This window comes from Oreochromis niloticus, linkage group LG13, assembly GCF_001858045.2.
Source record: "Oreochromis niloticus isolate F11D_XX linkage group LG13, O_niloticus_UMD_NMBU, whole genome shotgun sequence".
In the NCBI taxonomy this organism is placed as follows: domain Eukaryota; kingdom Metazoa; phylum Chordata; class Actinopteri; order Cichliformes; family Cichlidae; genus Oreochromis; species Oreochromis niloticus.
In genome coordinates this window covers 3224195-3241640 of record NC_031978.2, presented here as the reverse complement: position 1 = coordinate 3241640, position 17446 = coordinate 3224195, and the positions used below count along the sequence as shown (strand labels likewise).

The 17446-nt window shown below is 40.5% G+C and overlaps 1 protein-coding gene across 1 annotated transcript; it reads right to left on the bottom strand.

The window, feature by feature from the left end:
• Positions 1 to 207: 207 nt before the first annotated feature.
• LOC109204848 (uncharacterized) lies at positions 208 to 5005 on the bottom strand. Its single transcript, XM_025897615.1, has 3 exons — positions 4925 to 5005; positions 1076 to 1251; positions 208 to 924 (listed from the first exon to the last, which is right to left on the bottom strand). The coding sequence occupies exons 1-3, from the start codon at positions 5003 to 5005 to the stop codon at positions 327 to 329; spliced, it is 855 nt and encodes a 284-aa protein (XP_025753400.1). The 3' UTR covers positions 208 to 326.
• Positions 5006 to 17446: the final 12441 nt, after the last annotated feature.

Below are 17446 nucleotides of genomic sequence, written 5' to 3'. Positions count from 1 at the left end.
GCTGTAATGCTCCATTTGTGAATGTAAATTTGTTTGGTTTTTTTGTCCTTCAGACAACAATTCTGATTGCTACACTGTCGGACAGGACAGGAAAAATATTTAATAAAAGGCCCCATACCTCCTGCTGTGAGGTGACATAATCACTGCACCACCTTCATGCCATTTAGAATAAACTGCAAAATAATTTGTACATTTTCATTTCCAACATTAAACTACTCAACAAAACATTGTTTCCTGTTACTCTCAGCAGGTGCGAAGAACAGGATTTTAAGTGATTGACAGTCTGAGGGGACAGCTGACAAATATTAGGAAAGGATGGTGTTTACTTATCTCACACTTTCTACTTCCTCACCATCTCTCCCATCATGTGACCCTGTTTCCTCTTTCCCTTTATCTCTGACTACATGATCTGACCTGTCTGTGCTAACATCAGTCACATCTCCTGTGTTGTTGCTCTCCATACTGCAGCAGCACAGACGTGCCAGCAGCCTGTCAATGGGCCCTTTACACATGAAGGCAAACAGAATCAAGTCCAACAATGAACTAAACAGAAAAAAGATCATAATGATAAAATCAATAAGTGTTCCAGGGAAGCGTCGACCTAAGTTCAAAGTTAATAGAGTGATTGCAGGAAGGTTTATGAGAAAGTAATTAAGCAGCAACAGAACCAAGGTTCCTACAGTTCTTCGTTTTTCTTCAGTGGGCACTGAGATGGCAGCAGGCAGAGCTTTAAGTGTCCCAGCGAGACATAAAATGAACAGGGGGGCAGGGAGGGCAGCATAAATAATTAAACGTACAAATTCATATAAAAATATAGCAAGAGCAACACTAACACCACAAAGGACCCAGACCAGAACACAGACCAGTACAGAACCCTCAGTTTGTCTGAGGCAGTCCAACAGTGGGCAGGCGATGAAACAATACCTGCAACACAAAAAAGAGATTATCAGAGTACAGACCATAACAATACTAACAATACTTATACGTAACAATACTTCATAGTTCAGTATAATATTCAGAGACATGCAAGCATACACACACACACACACACACACACACACACACACACTGGTACCTTTCCAGAGCAATGCACAACCTGAAGTAAAGACTGGCCGTCACAGCATAATAGAAAATGAAACATGCAATGGTGCCACGCAGTATCTCCCACCAAAAGAACATCACGCTGCGATAGATTAGAATGGAGAGGATGAGGTTTGTGTAATAGTTAACAGGAACCTGATATCTTTGCCCCTGCAAGAAATATTAATAAGAAATATTAATAGTTGAAATATTAATAATTTAAACCATATTAATTATGGTTTTAATTATATAAGGTTATATACTCATAAGTGCAGATTAATGTGTATGAATGAAGCAAATCTATTTAATTTACTTCTTATGATTAAGGGAAATATGTTGGAAAACATTAAAAATTATTTATCTTATAATGTACATTTTTAAAATTAATTATTCATACACCTCAAAATAAACACAAATTTCAAACACTCACATCTGCACCTGGAATATCAAATGAATCTGACATGCATGTCTAACAGAAGCAAAATGAATATTTGAACACAGCAATTTCCTGCCTGATCACAGTGGAGCCAACGTACAAGAGATATACTAAATGTTTTAACTTCACTAAGTAAGTAAAATTAATTCTCCAGTATTTAGAAAGGTCAGATGTAGAACAAACAGGAAGATTAACAGAAGCAGTCACAAAAAGTGAACAGCAGGTGTCAACCTGCTCCCTTTTACTGCAACAGCGACACAGATGAGCAGTGTTGGGCAAGTTACTTTGAAAAAGTAATTAATTACAGTTACTAGTTACTTCTAGTAACTGAGTTAGTAACTGAGTTACAAGATTCTAAAAGTAATTAATTACTTGAAAAGTAACTATTGTGTTACTCTAAAAAGAAATGTTTACCCCTCTGTTTACCCATTTTTCACTACTTTTGATTTTCCCTCTACATTTTACCTTTAAAAACTATTTACTTTGCCTTGTGTGGTATCATTCTTTTCAGCACAACCTCATGTGTCTGAATGTACAGTCATGTTTTCATTTTGACATATTGTATTAACACAATTGATCTGAAATCAGACAAAAAACATAAAATCTGACTAGAAAAAGTGATATTTACTGTAACCACCACAAACATGTTTATTGAATCATATTTAATAACTTCAAATGCAAATATAAATTGTCAATTATAAAATCATATACACAACTTTTGCAAACAAAGTTATTTGCAGCCATTTACCTTTTACCCTTTTTTTTATAACCATTTAAAACTGTTTACATAACAATCAGCTGTTCTGCATTCAATAAGATGCCACACAAATTATTTGTGGCACAAAAAATAATTTCTGTCCACTATAAAGGAGAACATCACAGCCTGATACCTGCAGGTCTGACAGCAGCAGTGTACACACACACCTCGTACACAGACACATCATTTACACACAACAAAACCCACAACACTACACACTAACTACACAAGACAACACATTAACTACACACCCCAAACACGCTAAACGTCACAAATCTCTCACTTATCAAAACTCACTCTCTCTCTTTTTCTGCTCTCTCTCTCTCTCTCGCCGCCACCTCCTCGCTCTGCGGTAGAGTATCACTTCCTGTTCCTTCGCACCCTTCATTCACCCGTAGCTAGCCAGGCCTCTGTATCTGGTGCAGCCGAAGATAGCGTAGGCCCCGCTAGCTGTTCCCCGGCAGACCCCAAGCAGCTGGGGAAAGAGGGCGGCTGGGTGACGGTGAGGAGGAAGCATAGTCCTAAACAGAAGCCCCAGGTACACCACCAACCTGTTCATGTGTCTAACCGTTTTTCCCCACTCGGCGACACACCCACCGGGGGTCAAACTCTGGTAATTGGTGATTCTGTTCTCAGACATGTGAAGCTAGAGACACCGGCAACCATAGTCAAATGTCTTCCAGGGGCCAGAGCAGGCGACATTGAGGGAAAACTTAAAACTGCTGGCTAAGGGTAAACGTAAATACAGTAAAATCATAACTCACGTCAGCAGTAATGACACCCGGTTACGCCAATCGGAGGTCACTAAAATCAATATTGAATCGGTGTGTAACTTTGCCAAAGCAATGTCTGTAGTTTTCTCTGGTCTCCTCCCCAATCAGACCAGGAGTGACATGTTTAGCCGCATGTTCTCCTTAAATTGCTGGCTGTCTGAGTGGTGTCCCAGAAACGATGTGGGCTTCATAGATAATTGGCAAACCTTCTGGAGGAAACCTGGTCTTGTTAGGAGAGACGGCACTAGGGATGGGTATCGAAACCCGGTTCTTGTTGAGAACCGGTTCCCACTGCTTCAGTTCCTTGGAATTGTTTGCCATTTTTGCAAACGATTCCCTTATCGATTCCAGTCGCCCCGAATGACGTGTGATGAGTGTCATTTACCTGGCAGGGCGCCTAAGCGGCTCGAACGCTCAAAAGTTTGGTTATACTTTACGAGAACAGATGACAACAGGGTAACTTGCAATACTTATAAAGTAGATATTTCATTTAAGGGAGGAAACACTACGAACATGCAAAAGCATTTGCTCACAAAACACGCGATGACCTTAAATGAATGTCGTGTTTTTAATTCCACTCCGGACTCGTGAATCTCAACCCAGCAGCAGCGGTAACGTTTCCACGTCCTTTCCCGTTAATGCGGCAGGTAAAAAATCAACTAACAGTGCATATTATGTTAGCGCGATCTGCCTTATTACAAAACCTGCCATTATTGTGCGCTGCATTTAGGTGACCATGATGAGAGAGACAGACAGAGTCTGGCTGGCTCAGATGCTGGCAGTTCTCACTGCAGTCTACTTTAGCGTCTCCTTTCAGGCCAGGATAGACAAATGTCACCGAGCAGTGACTAAGTTTGTGGTCAAAGGCTTGCACCCAATTGGCACAGCAGATGCCCCCGATTTTCGGTAAGTAAATGGTAAATGGCCTGTATTTGTATGGCGCTTTACTAGTCCCTAAGGACCCCAAAGCGCTTTACATATCCAGTCATCCACCCATTCACACACACATTCACACACTGGTGATGGCAAGCTACATTGTAGCCACAGCCACCCCTGGGGCGCACTGACAGAGGCGAGGCTGCCGGACACTGGCGCCACCGGGCCCTCTGACCACCACTAGTAGGCAACAGGTGAAGTGTCTTGCCCAAGGACACAACGACCGAGACTGTCCGAGCCAGGACTCGAACATTGAATTAACAACTTAATTTTAATGATGACTCAACACATGTTTATTTGCCTTTTCAGTTTCTTGCTTTTAGCCAACAGCTCATCGAATTCAGGGTCATGCAGGTGCTGGATCATATCCTAGCTATCACTGGGCCAAAGATATTCCAGGCAGGTCGACAGTCTGTTGCTCGGCTAATTTGTATTTCTTTCCTTTTTGATTGCTGATTGCTGCATCCTCGATGCATGAAGGAGCATTTCCGCAGGTCCTTCCTCCCTGCAGCTGTCAGACTGTACAATCAGAACTGCTCCCAACAATCATAGATGTTTACATCTGCGCTGTAACTGCAATAAGTTAATCAACCGATTCGCACTACAACCTGGTTTGCCTCTTATCTGTAGTTATTTATATTTAATTTAATAACTGTACAGTACTCTCTGTATATAGTAACCATTGTCCTTAATGTAAATATGTAAGAAAAAATTGTGTATGTTTCTGTTCTGTGTCCTGTGTACTGTTTGTTTGTATATCTGTCTTTCTGGCTGCTGTTACAACCAAATTTCCCCTTGTGGGACAATTAAAGGATTATTCTGTTCTTTTTAATATATTTTTGAAAATGTTATATTAATTTTAATTTAGTTTTTTGGTTTTTGCCAAGTTTTTTAATTGTTCACACACTCACAGACATAAAAAGATGTGACATACTTACATACCGCACAACACACAGAGCAGAAGAACAGTATGGTCACAGGAAGTAGGACGCAGATATTGATCCATGTCAGGACTCCCGACATCTCTAGTTGACTTTCTGTGTGGTGGTGTGTGGAGTTGGTGTTGAAAAACTGAAAAAAATAAAATAAAATATGTGAAACAGCAGGTGGTGAAAATGATTCACTGATTTGCTCTAAATGCTGTAAAAACACTGAGTTCCTCCAAAAGACCCTCCTCAAACTCGTGTTTTTTTCTGTTTGACCTAAAATACATGTATTGTATATACACTGTGAAAAACTGAAAAAAAAGAGTTCTGAATTCAAACACACCTTGAAAATCTGATTAAAAATATTATGCATCAGGCTAGTCCAGGGGTCTGCAACCTTTAACACCGAAAGAGCCATTTGGACCCGGTTTCCACACAAAAGAAAACACTGGGAGCCGCAAATACTTTTTGACATCTAAAATGAAGATAACACTGTATATACTGTTTTTTACCTTTGTGCTTTGTGTAAACAACTAAAGTAAGTAAGTAAAGTTTATTTATTAAGCACTTTTCACAGACAGGCAGTCACAAAGCGCTGTACACAAAGATTCAAATAAACAATACAATCAATAGACATTATACACAATGTAAAAGATCAAATGTAAATAATGTAAAGAATATAAAATACGTAGATCAATAAAAGGCTTGTTTGAACAGAAACGTTTTTAACTGCTTTTTAAAAGAATCCACAGAGCAACTAAGGTGTGTTGCTTATGAAATCCATGAAGTGCTACAGAGAAAATTACATTTTATTTATGCAATTAACGCATTTTGAACTCTTAAAGAAATATAACAAAAGGAAAGACACCCAGCTGAACTAAAATGATCCATGTAGCAAACAAAAACTGTTGTGAGCCGCCACCCTCACAACAGGTTTTTTTCCCAATTAAAAAGTAATTGAAAAAAAAGCACTATGCCGCTAAAAAAAGTAGATATTTGCAAAATTCTGCCTAAATATGTATTTTACCTGGTTAATGTGTGTGGCGGGGCGTGGTCTGTAGTGCTGCTGCATGGGAATCGGACGCACCTGAGCGGCACCCGCAATCACGCCTCGCCGCCTTAACGTCTGTGCTATCTATGCTGTTGTGTTGTTGTTGGTATGTGTCGGGCTGTGAGCTGAAAAGCTACAGCCGGCTGTATGCGTACAGCAACCGTGTGTGAAAAGTGGTCAATAAAGAGATGCTGAAAAGCGTGTTCATGCAAACATCGTCGGGTCCGCCGTGATATGTTTACAATGAGACTTCTGGTCCCGAACCTCAGCATCTGCAAATCGGGGCTTTCATCTTTAAGCAGGACTGTAAGATGTCATCTGTGAGGCGTGAGCGGTGTTTGTTTTTAACATAGTTCACGGAGAACAGCTGCTGACATAATGTGGATCCGAAGATCCATAATTGGCCTACCTGGGGTCGAAAGTCTCGATAAATTCACGGCGTTTCAGCTGGTATACCGGCTTCCGCGAGTGTGACGCTTATTGTGAGTGATGAAATAATAAAATATAATTGTATTTTTATATTTCAAAATCACAATAATCTTCCAATTTAGAACTACAAGTTAAAAAAGCACTAACATAAATAAAATACACTTAAGATAAATACTTCTAATTTATTTTCCCAAATCACCCGGAGCCGCAGTATAAGGACAAAAGAGGCGCGGGTTGCCGACCCCTGGGCTAGTCCATTTTGCCGAAATTTCAGCAGCAGCACCTCAAAATACTCAGTAATTTTTTTGGCTCCAACATGCTTATATGCATGCCTGACAATAGGATGATGGCTCGTGTCCTGGGGGATCTCATCCCACATCCAGGATGATGTAGGTACAAGTGTCACGATCCTGGGTCTTTTGACCCAGCATTTTAAGTTTGAGTTAATTTTGATGTTTATGGTTTATGTTTAAGTTCATTAGGTTATCTAAGTTCATTTGTTTACTAGATTCCCCTTGTGTATCCAACCCGGACGCGACTAGACAATGGACCCAGCAGCTCATAATCCCTCTGCTGAGCTCCAGGAGGACATGATCTATGCGGTGGAGTTTCTATGCCATGAGTGGTTTGTGCTGCCGTTTGAAGAATACCAAGAGGAGTTAGCCATCCGTCTGCAGAGGATGGTTTCTGGACTTCCCTGGGTATTTGGTGCACTAAACCCTCTCATCCAGGACTTCCTCGTTTCCACCGTACATGTCCGCCTGGATCTGCCTCTCCAGTATGAAGAGTCGGAGGAGGTTCAGCCTGGTCCGCTGGAGGATTCGCGGACTGGCACATCTCCTCCTCCTTCCCGGAGAAAACAGTGTTCACGCCATCAGCGATCTCGAGCAGCGGAGCAGCTTTCTTCCATTGCTGGAGGGCCCGAGGAGCCCGTCCAGCCTCATGCCACGTCAACTGGAGGGCCCGAGGAGCCCGTCCAACCTCATGCCACGTCAGCTGGAGGGCCCGAGGAGCCCGTCCAACCTCATGCCACGTCAGCCGGAGGGCCCGAGGAGCCCGTCCAGCCTCATGCCACGTCAGCTGCCACGTCCTATGTTAATGTTTCTAGTTTTGCTTCCCTTGTCTCGTCCTGCCTAATTACTCCCAGATGTGCTCTCCTCCTGTGGCTCATTCACCCTCGTTATCCCTCAGTGTATTTAAGCCCCATGTTTCTCTTTGTCAGTGTCGCGTCCTCCGTCTTAGCTGTGTGATTCTCCCTGCGTTTCCATGTATGATTCAGTATTAGTTTTCCCAGTTTAGTTTTGTTCTTTGTTTCCCTTCCATGCCAGCAATAAAGCTGTGGTTTTTGAGTTTACTTTTCGTCTCTGCAAGTTTGCGTTTGGGTCCTACTCTTGCCTCCACACAGCCATATTGTGGCAACAAGGGTATCACTGAGCTCCCGGACAGTGACCCAGAGGTTTTCCATTGGCTTTAGGTGAGTTTGGGGTCCGATCAGTGGAATTAATTTATTCATCCTCCAGGATGGTAAATGGTCTGTATTTGTATAGCGCTTTACTAGTCCCTAAGGACCCCAAAGCGCTTTGCACATCCAGTCATCCACCCATTCACGCACACGTTCACACACTGGTGATGGCAGCTACATTGTAGCCACAGCCACCCTGGGGCACACTGACAGAGGACAGACACTAGCGCCACCGGGCCCTCTGACCACCACCAGTAGGCAACAGGTAAAGTGTCTTGCCCACGGACACAACAGCCGAGACTGTCCAAGCCGGGGCTCGAACCGGCAACCTTCTGATTACAAGGTGAACACCCAACTCTTGACTCACGATCGCCCCAGGATCTGCCAGCTCTCGCCAAATAAGGCTAAGGATTGTCTTAATTTCAATGCCTCTCCAGACCATCTCTGACCCACCACCAAAACGATCATGCTAAGTGATGTTATAGGCAGCATCATGTTTTCCATGGCTTCCAACCCTTTCACTGCTGTGTGCTCAAAGTAAACCTGCTTTCACTGTGAAAAGCACAGGATGACACTGGTGGCTCTGTCATAAATACCACTTGGGCTCCACAGTTTCGGGCAGTGACCACAGGGCCCACTAGTCAGACCTTCATGAAGTTTGTTTTGATTGTTTGTTCAGAGACATTCACACGAAATTCAAATTTTTATTTGTGAAATGCTTGTGTCTGAGCTGTGGACAGGCTGCAGAAGTAGCTCCGCCAATATGCAAGTAAGTTTCTTTGGTGATATATTATGATTATTTTTTTTTTTTATAGCATATCTAGTAAAGACTTGCAAAGTTTTACTTTGTGTGAAACTTCTCAGAGTTACAGGCTCCCACTGTACATTTGAAACTTTTTATAAACTGCAATTTCTTTAGAATTTTTTTTTATGATATTTTGAATCCCTGATAGCTTCTTAGGTAGAGGAACTAGCTATATAATTTTCAGAGCTAAAAATATATTTAAACTGTGTCAAGAAGCCATCAGTTTTACATGAACTCTAAGTGTCACAGTCAGAAACCAGAATGTGTTTTTCATAATGGAAATTTTTCCTCTAACCAACTAAGCATCAAGCGTTAATAACAAAAGAAAACAACAACACATAACATCTGTGTATAACAGTGTTGGTCAAGTTACTTGAAAAAAGTAATCAGTTACTAATTACGGATTACTTCCCCCAAAAAGTAATCCCGTTACTTTACTGATTACTTATTTTCAAAAGTAATTAATTACTTAGTTACTTAGTTACTTTTTAAAAACACGATTTACAACCTGAATAGGTGATAAAGCGATAGATCTTTCAGCCCAATTCTACTTTTTCTGCATAATCCATCATACAAAATGTAATCAAATGGAAACGTCTCTTTTTAAAACTTTAAACTTTAAATCTTTTAACTTTATGCATCAAGCAAAAATTAAATTATATGCAACATTCTCTGACTGGAAGAAATTTGTTTAACATTTAAACCTATTTTCTGCACATTCCAGCACATACAATAAAATATTTTTTTGTGTTTACACTCACTCTTTCAAATAGATGAAAGTAAAACACAGCAGAAAATAAATAAAATCGAAGACTAGCGGTCCTGTTGCTCTATTTTCACCTGTAAAGCAGGACTGGGGTAGGCGGAGGAGGTTTACCCTGGTGCAGGTGTGCCGCGGCGGTCAGTGGAAGAATCCGCGAGTTTCTCTGTGAATTTCACATTACGTCGTAGTACACTCGGTGCTTGCTTGGAAGTTTAGGGGTTTTTTCGCTGTAAAAAGAAGTTTTCTTCCCATGCACAACGGAAGCTAATGTTTTTGTCACTTTTTATGGAATCAAACTCAAAATAAGGTCAATACTTCCACGCTTTAAACGCTGCATGCTACACTCTGTCCGCACTCGATATATTATGATCTGCACACAGCTGTTGTCACGAACGTTGCACTCGCTTACGTCACTGTCATGAGACGTTCTCGCAAAAAATCACGGTTTTAGTAACGCAGTAACGCAGCGTTCCTACGTGAAAGTAACGGTAATCTAATTACCGTTTTTGCAATGGTAATCCCTTACATTACTCGTTACTTGAAAAAAGTAATCAGATTACAGTAACGTGTTACTTTTACTGCCCATCTCTGGTGTATAACGTGATTTTTACTTAAATGTCTTCGTCCAGTTTTTTGTTTTTTGTTTTAAATATAGTTAATTTTTAACTTTCAGCAACTGTTAAATTTGACATTTTTTACCCAAGAAATTAAAACCAGTGAAGTAATCTTAATGAAGGCAAGTTTAACTTTAGAGTTATTTCATTAGACTAGGAATGTGTACCTAATAAACTGGTAACTGATCATATCAGCAGCTAAATACTTGCATTGTATTCACCAGGATCAGACAACTAAAGAAAAATCTATCTAAAATAAATTAAATTGTGCTCCTTTATAACAGCAATAATTTCAAACATACTTCTACGTTTTTACTTACCTGAGGTCTGCTTTCACTTGAAGCTGTGGGTAAAATGGGTAATAAGGTGAGTTTTTCTTGAACATGCAAGTTGTGGTGGCCTAATTTACACCCCACCCCCACTCACATGTGGTCACACTCAACATAAAGATGGTTTATTTTCAGCATAGAAACAATTTTTTTTTCCCAAGAGCCCGTATGCACTAGTTTCATATACATTAATCAGTTGATCTGTGCTGTTTTCTATACCTAACACAGTTAGGTATACTAAGAATATAAAGTACACACCCATGTGTGCTTTGGACAAGTACTTTTAACACTTAGTGATTACTTTAGGTTGTTTATAAGTGATCAGCAGTTTGTGGTGTTGCCAGGCAGAAAGTGTGTGTGTGTGTGTGTGTGTGTGCAAAGATAACAGAGTTATTCTCAGAGCTCAGGTTCCCCTTTTCTAAGTCTGTATGTTCCAAAACAGAAAAAGGAAGCTGTAAGTTGTTTATCACAGAAGAGTTCATGTCAAAAGTTATTAGGTGAAACGTCACGTAGACATGTGGTTTGCTTAGTGATCAATAAAAGAATACATTTCATGTTAGCTGATCACATATACACGATTTTCCCTTGACAATAAGGTAGGCCTGTTTAAGATTTAAACTATCAACTGACAACTTAAATGTATCTTTGAGGAGCTTACTGTGGTCATAGATGACAGCAACAGCAAGTAATTTTAATTTTAAGTAACTTTAATTTAATTTTACATCTTTCTGAAACCAGAGAAGTAAATGTAGGTTCCATACTGGATTAACAATTTGTAATTGCAAAAATTTAGAATTTTTTTTTTTTTTTTTTTTTTTTTTAAAGATTGTTGTTTTATTTCACCAATACAGCTCTGAAAATTAAACAGACAGAAAAAAAATAGTCCTATATTTAAACATAATACAATGACTCATATCACCAGTGCAGTAAACTGAACAACATAAATATTATTTACAGGAATATAAAACTATTTTATTATGTCTTTAAAAATATTGAATATACAAAAACGTCTTTATGTCTTTGAACATTTGTGATGTGTGACATGACTAAGAGTTTTGTACAAGTATTCTTGCTGTTTGTTAAGTCCAGTTATTAACAAAAGGAGAGATGATGACATTAAGTTGCGGAATCTTGCTGCAATATTTGAACCTGGTTTGAAAGCAGCTTCATTACTGAAGTCACTGTCATCAGCTACAATTGCAGAATTGTCTTGGCTGCATATACATGTAAGATATACATAACAAATAGTACAATAATATTTCTAAAACTCAGTAGACCAGTGAAAATTGGAATGTTAATGTGAAGGAACACTAATATAATGGAGAAAAACTGTTTCCCTTAAAGGAATCCTATAGGGGGGAAAAAAGGTAATTAAAAAAAATCCCCAAAATTCCATTCAAGTCTTACAAAGTTACAGAGAACTGAAACATTATTTGGCTATGTGTCAGGGTCTTGGGTCTCTGCCACGCCCTTGCCTGGCGCAGCCTCTGTTACACCGCCGTCCAAGGTACGTCCAGCACCTCAGCATCGCCGGCCACTTTCTGGGCCGCTAGCCGGATGTCATCGCCGTCGTGGGCAACCTCCGGACCTGCTTTGTCCACGTTGCCGCCGTCCGCACGGTCGGCCTACTGAGCTGTTTCCACGTCGCCGCAGTTGCCGGCCATGCGGCTGGCCTCTGGACCAGCTCTGTCACCTGTGCCACCACCCACCGGGTCGACCTCCGGACCTTTTGAGTTATGAACTGTTGTGCCGACCCCCTGAACTGAACTGTTTTAGACCCCTGTGTTGCTGTCCTCTGGGACGGTCTCCTGAACTGTTTTCAAACCGTGACCCTAGCTCCTGTGTTTCTTGTGGACTTTTTTTTTTTTTTTTCTCTTGGTGCTCCTGTTTTGTGTAGTTCTGAGTCTGTCTTCGCACGTGAGTTTCCTGTTTTATTGTGAAGGTCTGTTTCTTATGTCAGTGTATTCTGCTTTGCTTCCCTAGTCTCGTCAGTTCTCCCAGCTGTGCCCTCCTTCTGTGTCTCATTCCCTCGTTATTCCCCAGTGTATTTAAGCCCTGTGTTTCTGTGTCAGCATCGCGTCGTCCCTTATGCTGTGTGGATCTCCCTGTGAGTTTGTGATTTTCCAGTTTAGTTTAGTTTAGTTTAGTTTAGTTTAGTTTAGTTTAGTTTAGTTTAGTTTAGTTTCGTTTGTGTTTGTATGCTTTTTCCCTGCCAGCAAATAAAGCTGAGTATTTTGAGTTCATCTCTCGAGTCTGAGTACCTGCGTTTTAGGTCCAACTCCTGCCTACCACACAGCGCTTCCTGACACTATGATGTACAAAGAAAGATTATGTGACAACAAAATTACAAGCAAGGAAAAAACACCAAAAGCTAATGTGGGAAACTAATACATAAAATAAAGATTTGAACATGTCTAATACTGGGATATAAAAAAATTTCCAAAGCTGTGTATTAAATCATTTTTTAAATTTAAACAGACACTTTAGTAGCCTGTCAATGCATCCATTCCACATAAGTAAAGAATCAAGTCCACATCAGCCCACCTGTCTGTGTTGTCAGTCACACTGATGATCTGCTCTTCCATCAGCTGAGCACAGACATGCCAACAGCTTGTCAATGTGTCCTTTTCACATGAAAATGTGGATTATTGCTTTCCTCCAAGTCTCTGTTAGTACATGACTTAATAATTGATCAACAAATCGATTTACTCTGCCTTACAGAAACCTGGTTGCAGCAGGATAATTATGTTAGTTTAAATGAATCAACCCCCCAAGTCATAAATCTCGAAGCACAGGCCGAGGGGGCGGTGTGGCAGCAATTTTTCACACCAGCCTATTAATTAACGAAAGACCAAGACAGACTTTTAATTCATTTGAAAGCCTGATGCTTAGCCTCGTCCACCCCAGCTGTAAAACTCAGAAACCAGTCTTACTTGTTATCATCTATCGTCCACCTGGGCCTTACACAGAGTTTCTCTCTGATTTCTCAGACTTTTTATCTGATTTAGTGCTCAGCTCAGATAAAATAATTATTGTGGGTGATTTTAACATCCATGTAGATGCTAAAAATGACAGCCTCAACATCGCATTTAATCTGTTATTAGACTCAATTGGCTTCTCTCAGAATGTAAAAGAACCCACCCACCACTTTAATCACACTCTAGATCTTGTTTTAACATATGGCATAGAAACTGAACATTTAACAGTGTTTCCTGAAAACCCTCTGCTGTCTGATCATTTCCTGATAACATTTACATTTACAATAATTGATTACACAGCAGTGGAGAGTAGACTTTATCACAGTAGATGTCTTTCTGAAAGTGCTGTAACTAAGTTTAAGAATATAATCCACCCACTGTTATCATCTTCAATGCCCTGTACCAACATAGAGCAGAGCAGCTACCTGAACGCTACTCCAACAGAGGTCGATTATCTTGTTAATAATTTTACCTCCTCACTACGTACGACTCTGGATACTGTAGCTCCTGTGAAAACTAAGGCCTCAAATCCAAAGTCCCTGACTCCGTGGTATAATTCTCAAACACGTAGCCTAAAGCAGATAACTCGTAAGCTGGAGAGGAAATGGCGTGTCACAAATTTAGAGGATCATCATTTAGCCTGGAGAAATAGTTTGCTGCTTTATAAGAAAGCCCTCCGCAAAGCCAGAACATCTTACTATTCGTCACTGATTGAAGAAAATAAGAACAACCCCAGGTTTCTCTTCAGCACTGTAGCCAGGCTGACAAACAGTCAGAGCTCTACTGAGCCAACAATCCCTTTAACGTTAACTAGTAATGACTTCATGAACTTCTTCACAAATAAAATTTTTATCATTAGAGAAAAAATTACCAATAATCATCCCACAGATGTAATATTATCTACAGCTACTCTTAGTACCATCAATGTTAAGTTAGACTCTTTTTCTCCAATTGATCTTTCTGAGTTAACTTCAATAATTAATTCCTCCAAACCATCAACTTGTCTTTTAGACCCCATTCCTACAAAACTGCTCAAAGAAGTCCTGCCATTAATTAATTCTTCGATCTTAAATATGATCAACCTATCTCTAATAATCAGCTATGTAGCACAGGCCTTCAAGGTGGCTGTAGTTAAACCTTTACTTAAAAAGCCATCTCTACACCCAGCTGTCTTGGCTAATTATAGGCCAATCTCCAACCTTCCTTTCATATCAAAAATCCTTGAAAGAGTAGTTGTCAAACAGCTAACAGATCATCTGCAGAGGAATGGCTTATTTGAAGAGTTTCAGTCAGGTTTCAGAGCTCATCACAGCACAGAAACAGCTTTAGTGAAGGTTACAAATGATCTTCTTATGGCCTCTGACAGTGGACTCATCTCTGTGCTTGTCCTGCTAGACCTCAGTGCTGCGTTCGATACTGTCGACCATAATATCCTATTAGAGCGATTAGAACATGCTGTAGGTATTACAGGTACTGCACTGCAGTGGTTTGTATCATATCTATCTAATAGACTCTAATTTGTACATGTAAATGGAGAGTCCTCTTCACACACTAAGGTCAATTATGGTGTTCCACAGGGTTCAGTGCTAGGACCAATTCTGTTTACATTATACATGCTTCCCCTAGGCAACATCATTAGAAGACATAGCATACATTTTCACTGCTATGCAGATGACACTCAGCTCTATCTGTCCATGAAGCCAGGTAACACACACCAATTAGTTAAACTGCAGGAATGTCTTAAAGACATAAAGACCTGGATGGCCGCTAACTTTCTGCTTCTTAATTCAGATCAAACTGAGGTTATTGTACTCGGCCCTGAAAATCTTAGAAATATGGTATCTAACCAGATTCTTACTCTGGATGGCATTACCTTGGCCTCCAGTAATGCTGTGAGGAACCTTGGAGTCATTTTTGACCAGGACATGTCCTTCAACGCACATATTAAACAAATATGTAAGACTGCTTTCTTCCATTTGTGCAACATCTCTAAAATTAGAAATATCCTGTCTCAGAGTGACGCTGAAAAACTAGTTCATGCATTCATTACTTCCAGGCTGGACTACTGTAATTCTTTATTATCAGGATGTCCTAAAAACTCGCTGAAAAGTCTTCAGTTAATCCAAAATGCTGCAGCAAGAGTCCTGACAGGGACTAGAAAGAGAGAGCAGATTTCTCCTGTTTTGGCTTCCCTTCATTGGCTTCCTGTTAAATCCAGAATTGAATTCAAAATCCTGCTCCTCACATACAAGGTCTTAAATAATCAGGCCCCATCTTATCTTAATGACCTTGTAGTACCATATCACCCTATTAGAGCACTTCGCTCTCGCTCTGCAGGCTTACTTGTTGTTCCTAGAGTATTTAAAAGTAGAATGGGAGGCAGAGCCTTCAGTTTTCAGGCCCCTCTTCTGTGGAACCAGCTTCCAGTTTGGATTCGGGAGACAGACACTATCTTTACTTTTAAGATTAGGCTTCAAACTTTCCTTTTTGCTAAAGCATATAGTTAGGGCTGGACCAGGTGACCCTGAATCCTCCCTTAGTTATGCTGCAATAGACGTAGGCTGCCGGGGGATTCCCATGATGCACTGAGTTTTTCCGTTCCAGTCACCGTCCTCACTCACTGTGTGTTAACAGACCTCTCTGCATCGAATCATACTTGTTATTAATCTCTGTCTCTCTTCCACAGCATGTCTTTATCCTGTTTTCCTTCTCTCACCCCAACCGGTCGCAGCAGATGGCCCGCCCTCCCTGAGCCTGGTTCTGCCGGAGGTTTCTTCCTGTTAAAAGGGAGTTTTTCCTTCCCACTGTCGCCAAAGTGCTTGCTCATAGGGGGTCATATGATTGTTGAGTTTTTCTCTATATCTATTAGTGTACCATCTACTGCATGTAAGGAAGTGGACTTCCTTACTACATTTATTTATACTATAGTATCTGTATAGCACTTTAGAGCACACCTTTCACTTTATTAAAAGCACCTTATCAAGCACTTTATTTAGCATTGCAATTTAAGCATGTTTTTGCACAGTAAAACATCTGCACACCAGAAGTTTAATTATTTATTGACTATTTATTGGGAATTTTAAAATCAGTTGGTAGCCTTGTTTCATATCCTGCACAGCTGCTCCTCATCAAGGAATGTGGTGGTTATCTGTCAGGAGAGAAGAAGGGTGATTGTGATTAAGGTTTACCAGTAAGGAAAACTAATGCAAATGTGTGTGTGAAATCTAGGAATAAAAGTGGTGCAAATAAGTGTTTGTAAGATAACGATTACTCACCTTTCTTGCCTGTGTCCTCTTCAAAGTGTTTGGGCAAATGTTTCCCTGGTGGTCCAGACACCATTTAAAGGTTCCGGGAGAGACCACTGGTAAAGAGAGTGTGGTCAATCTTTTTGTGGTGGAAGGTTAGGATTTAAGAACTTACCTGAAAATGGAAGAATGGTTTAGTCTTTGACAGCTGAACATATTTAAGGCTGCCGGTTGTTGAGAGGGGATTGTGCTGTGAAGAAGTTCGACAAGTTAATTGTTGTAAGGAGAGCTGTATAGCCAATAAATACTTTTGTTCCACTACCCTTGCCTTGGCCCATCTCACAGCCGCTAAGGGCTGCCCTGTGACACTTCACAATAAAAAGCGCCTTGAGGCGACTGCTGTTGTGATTTGGCGCTATATAGAGAAAATTGAATTGAATTAATATTAACGTCTGGAGTCTGCAGAGGTCAGTCCATGACTGATACTGTTCACCTGTGTGTTTTTCTGTTCACGAACACTTGGCAATGTCATCTCATTGGCAGTGTGTTTGGGATCATTGTCATGCAAAAAAACAACAACAAACAAACCCACTGATAACAGTTCAATCCCCAAATTTTTAATTTAGACTCATCGCTCCATCAGAGCTGTTGCCACTGATATTCACAACAGTTCTTGTTTAACTGCAGTAGCCTAGCCTGTATCCTTAATAAAGAAAGGCTTCTTCACATCCATCCTCCCACTGAGACCATTTCTGATGAGGGATCCGTGAACAGTAGATGGATCGCTGACGAGACAGATGCATGTCTAAAGGTTCTGTGTCAGGTCTTTGGTGTATTTTTCCTGTTTCTTAAGGACATGGCA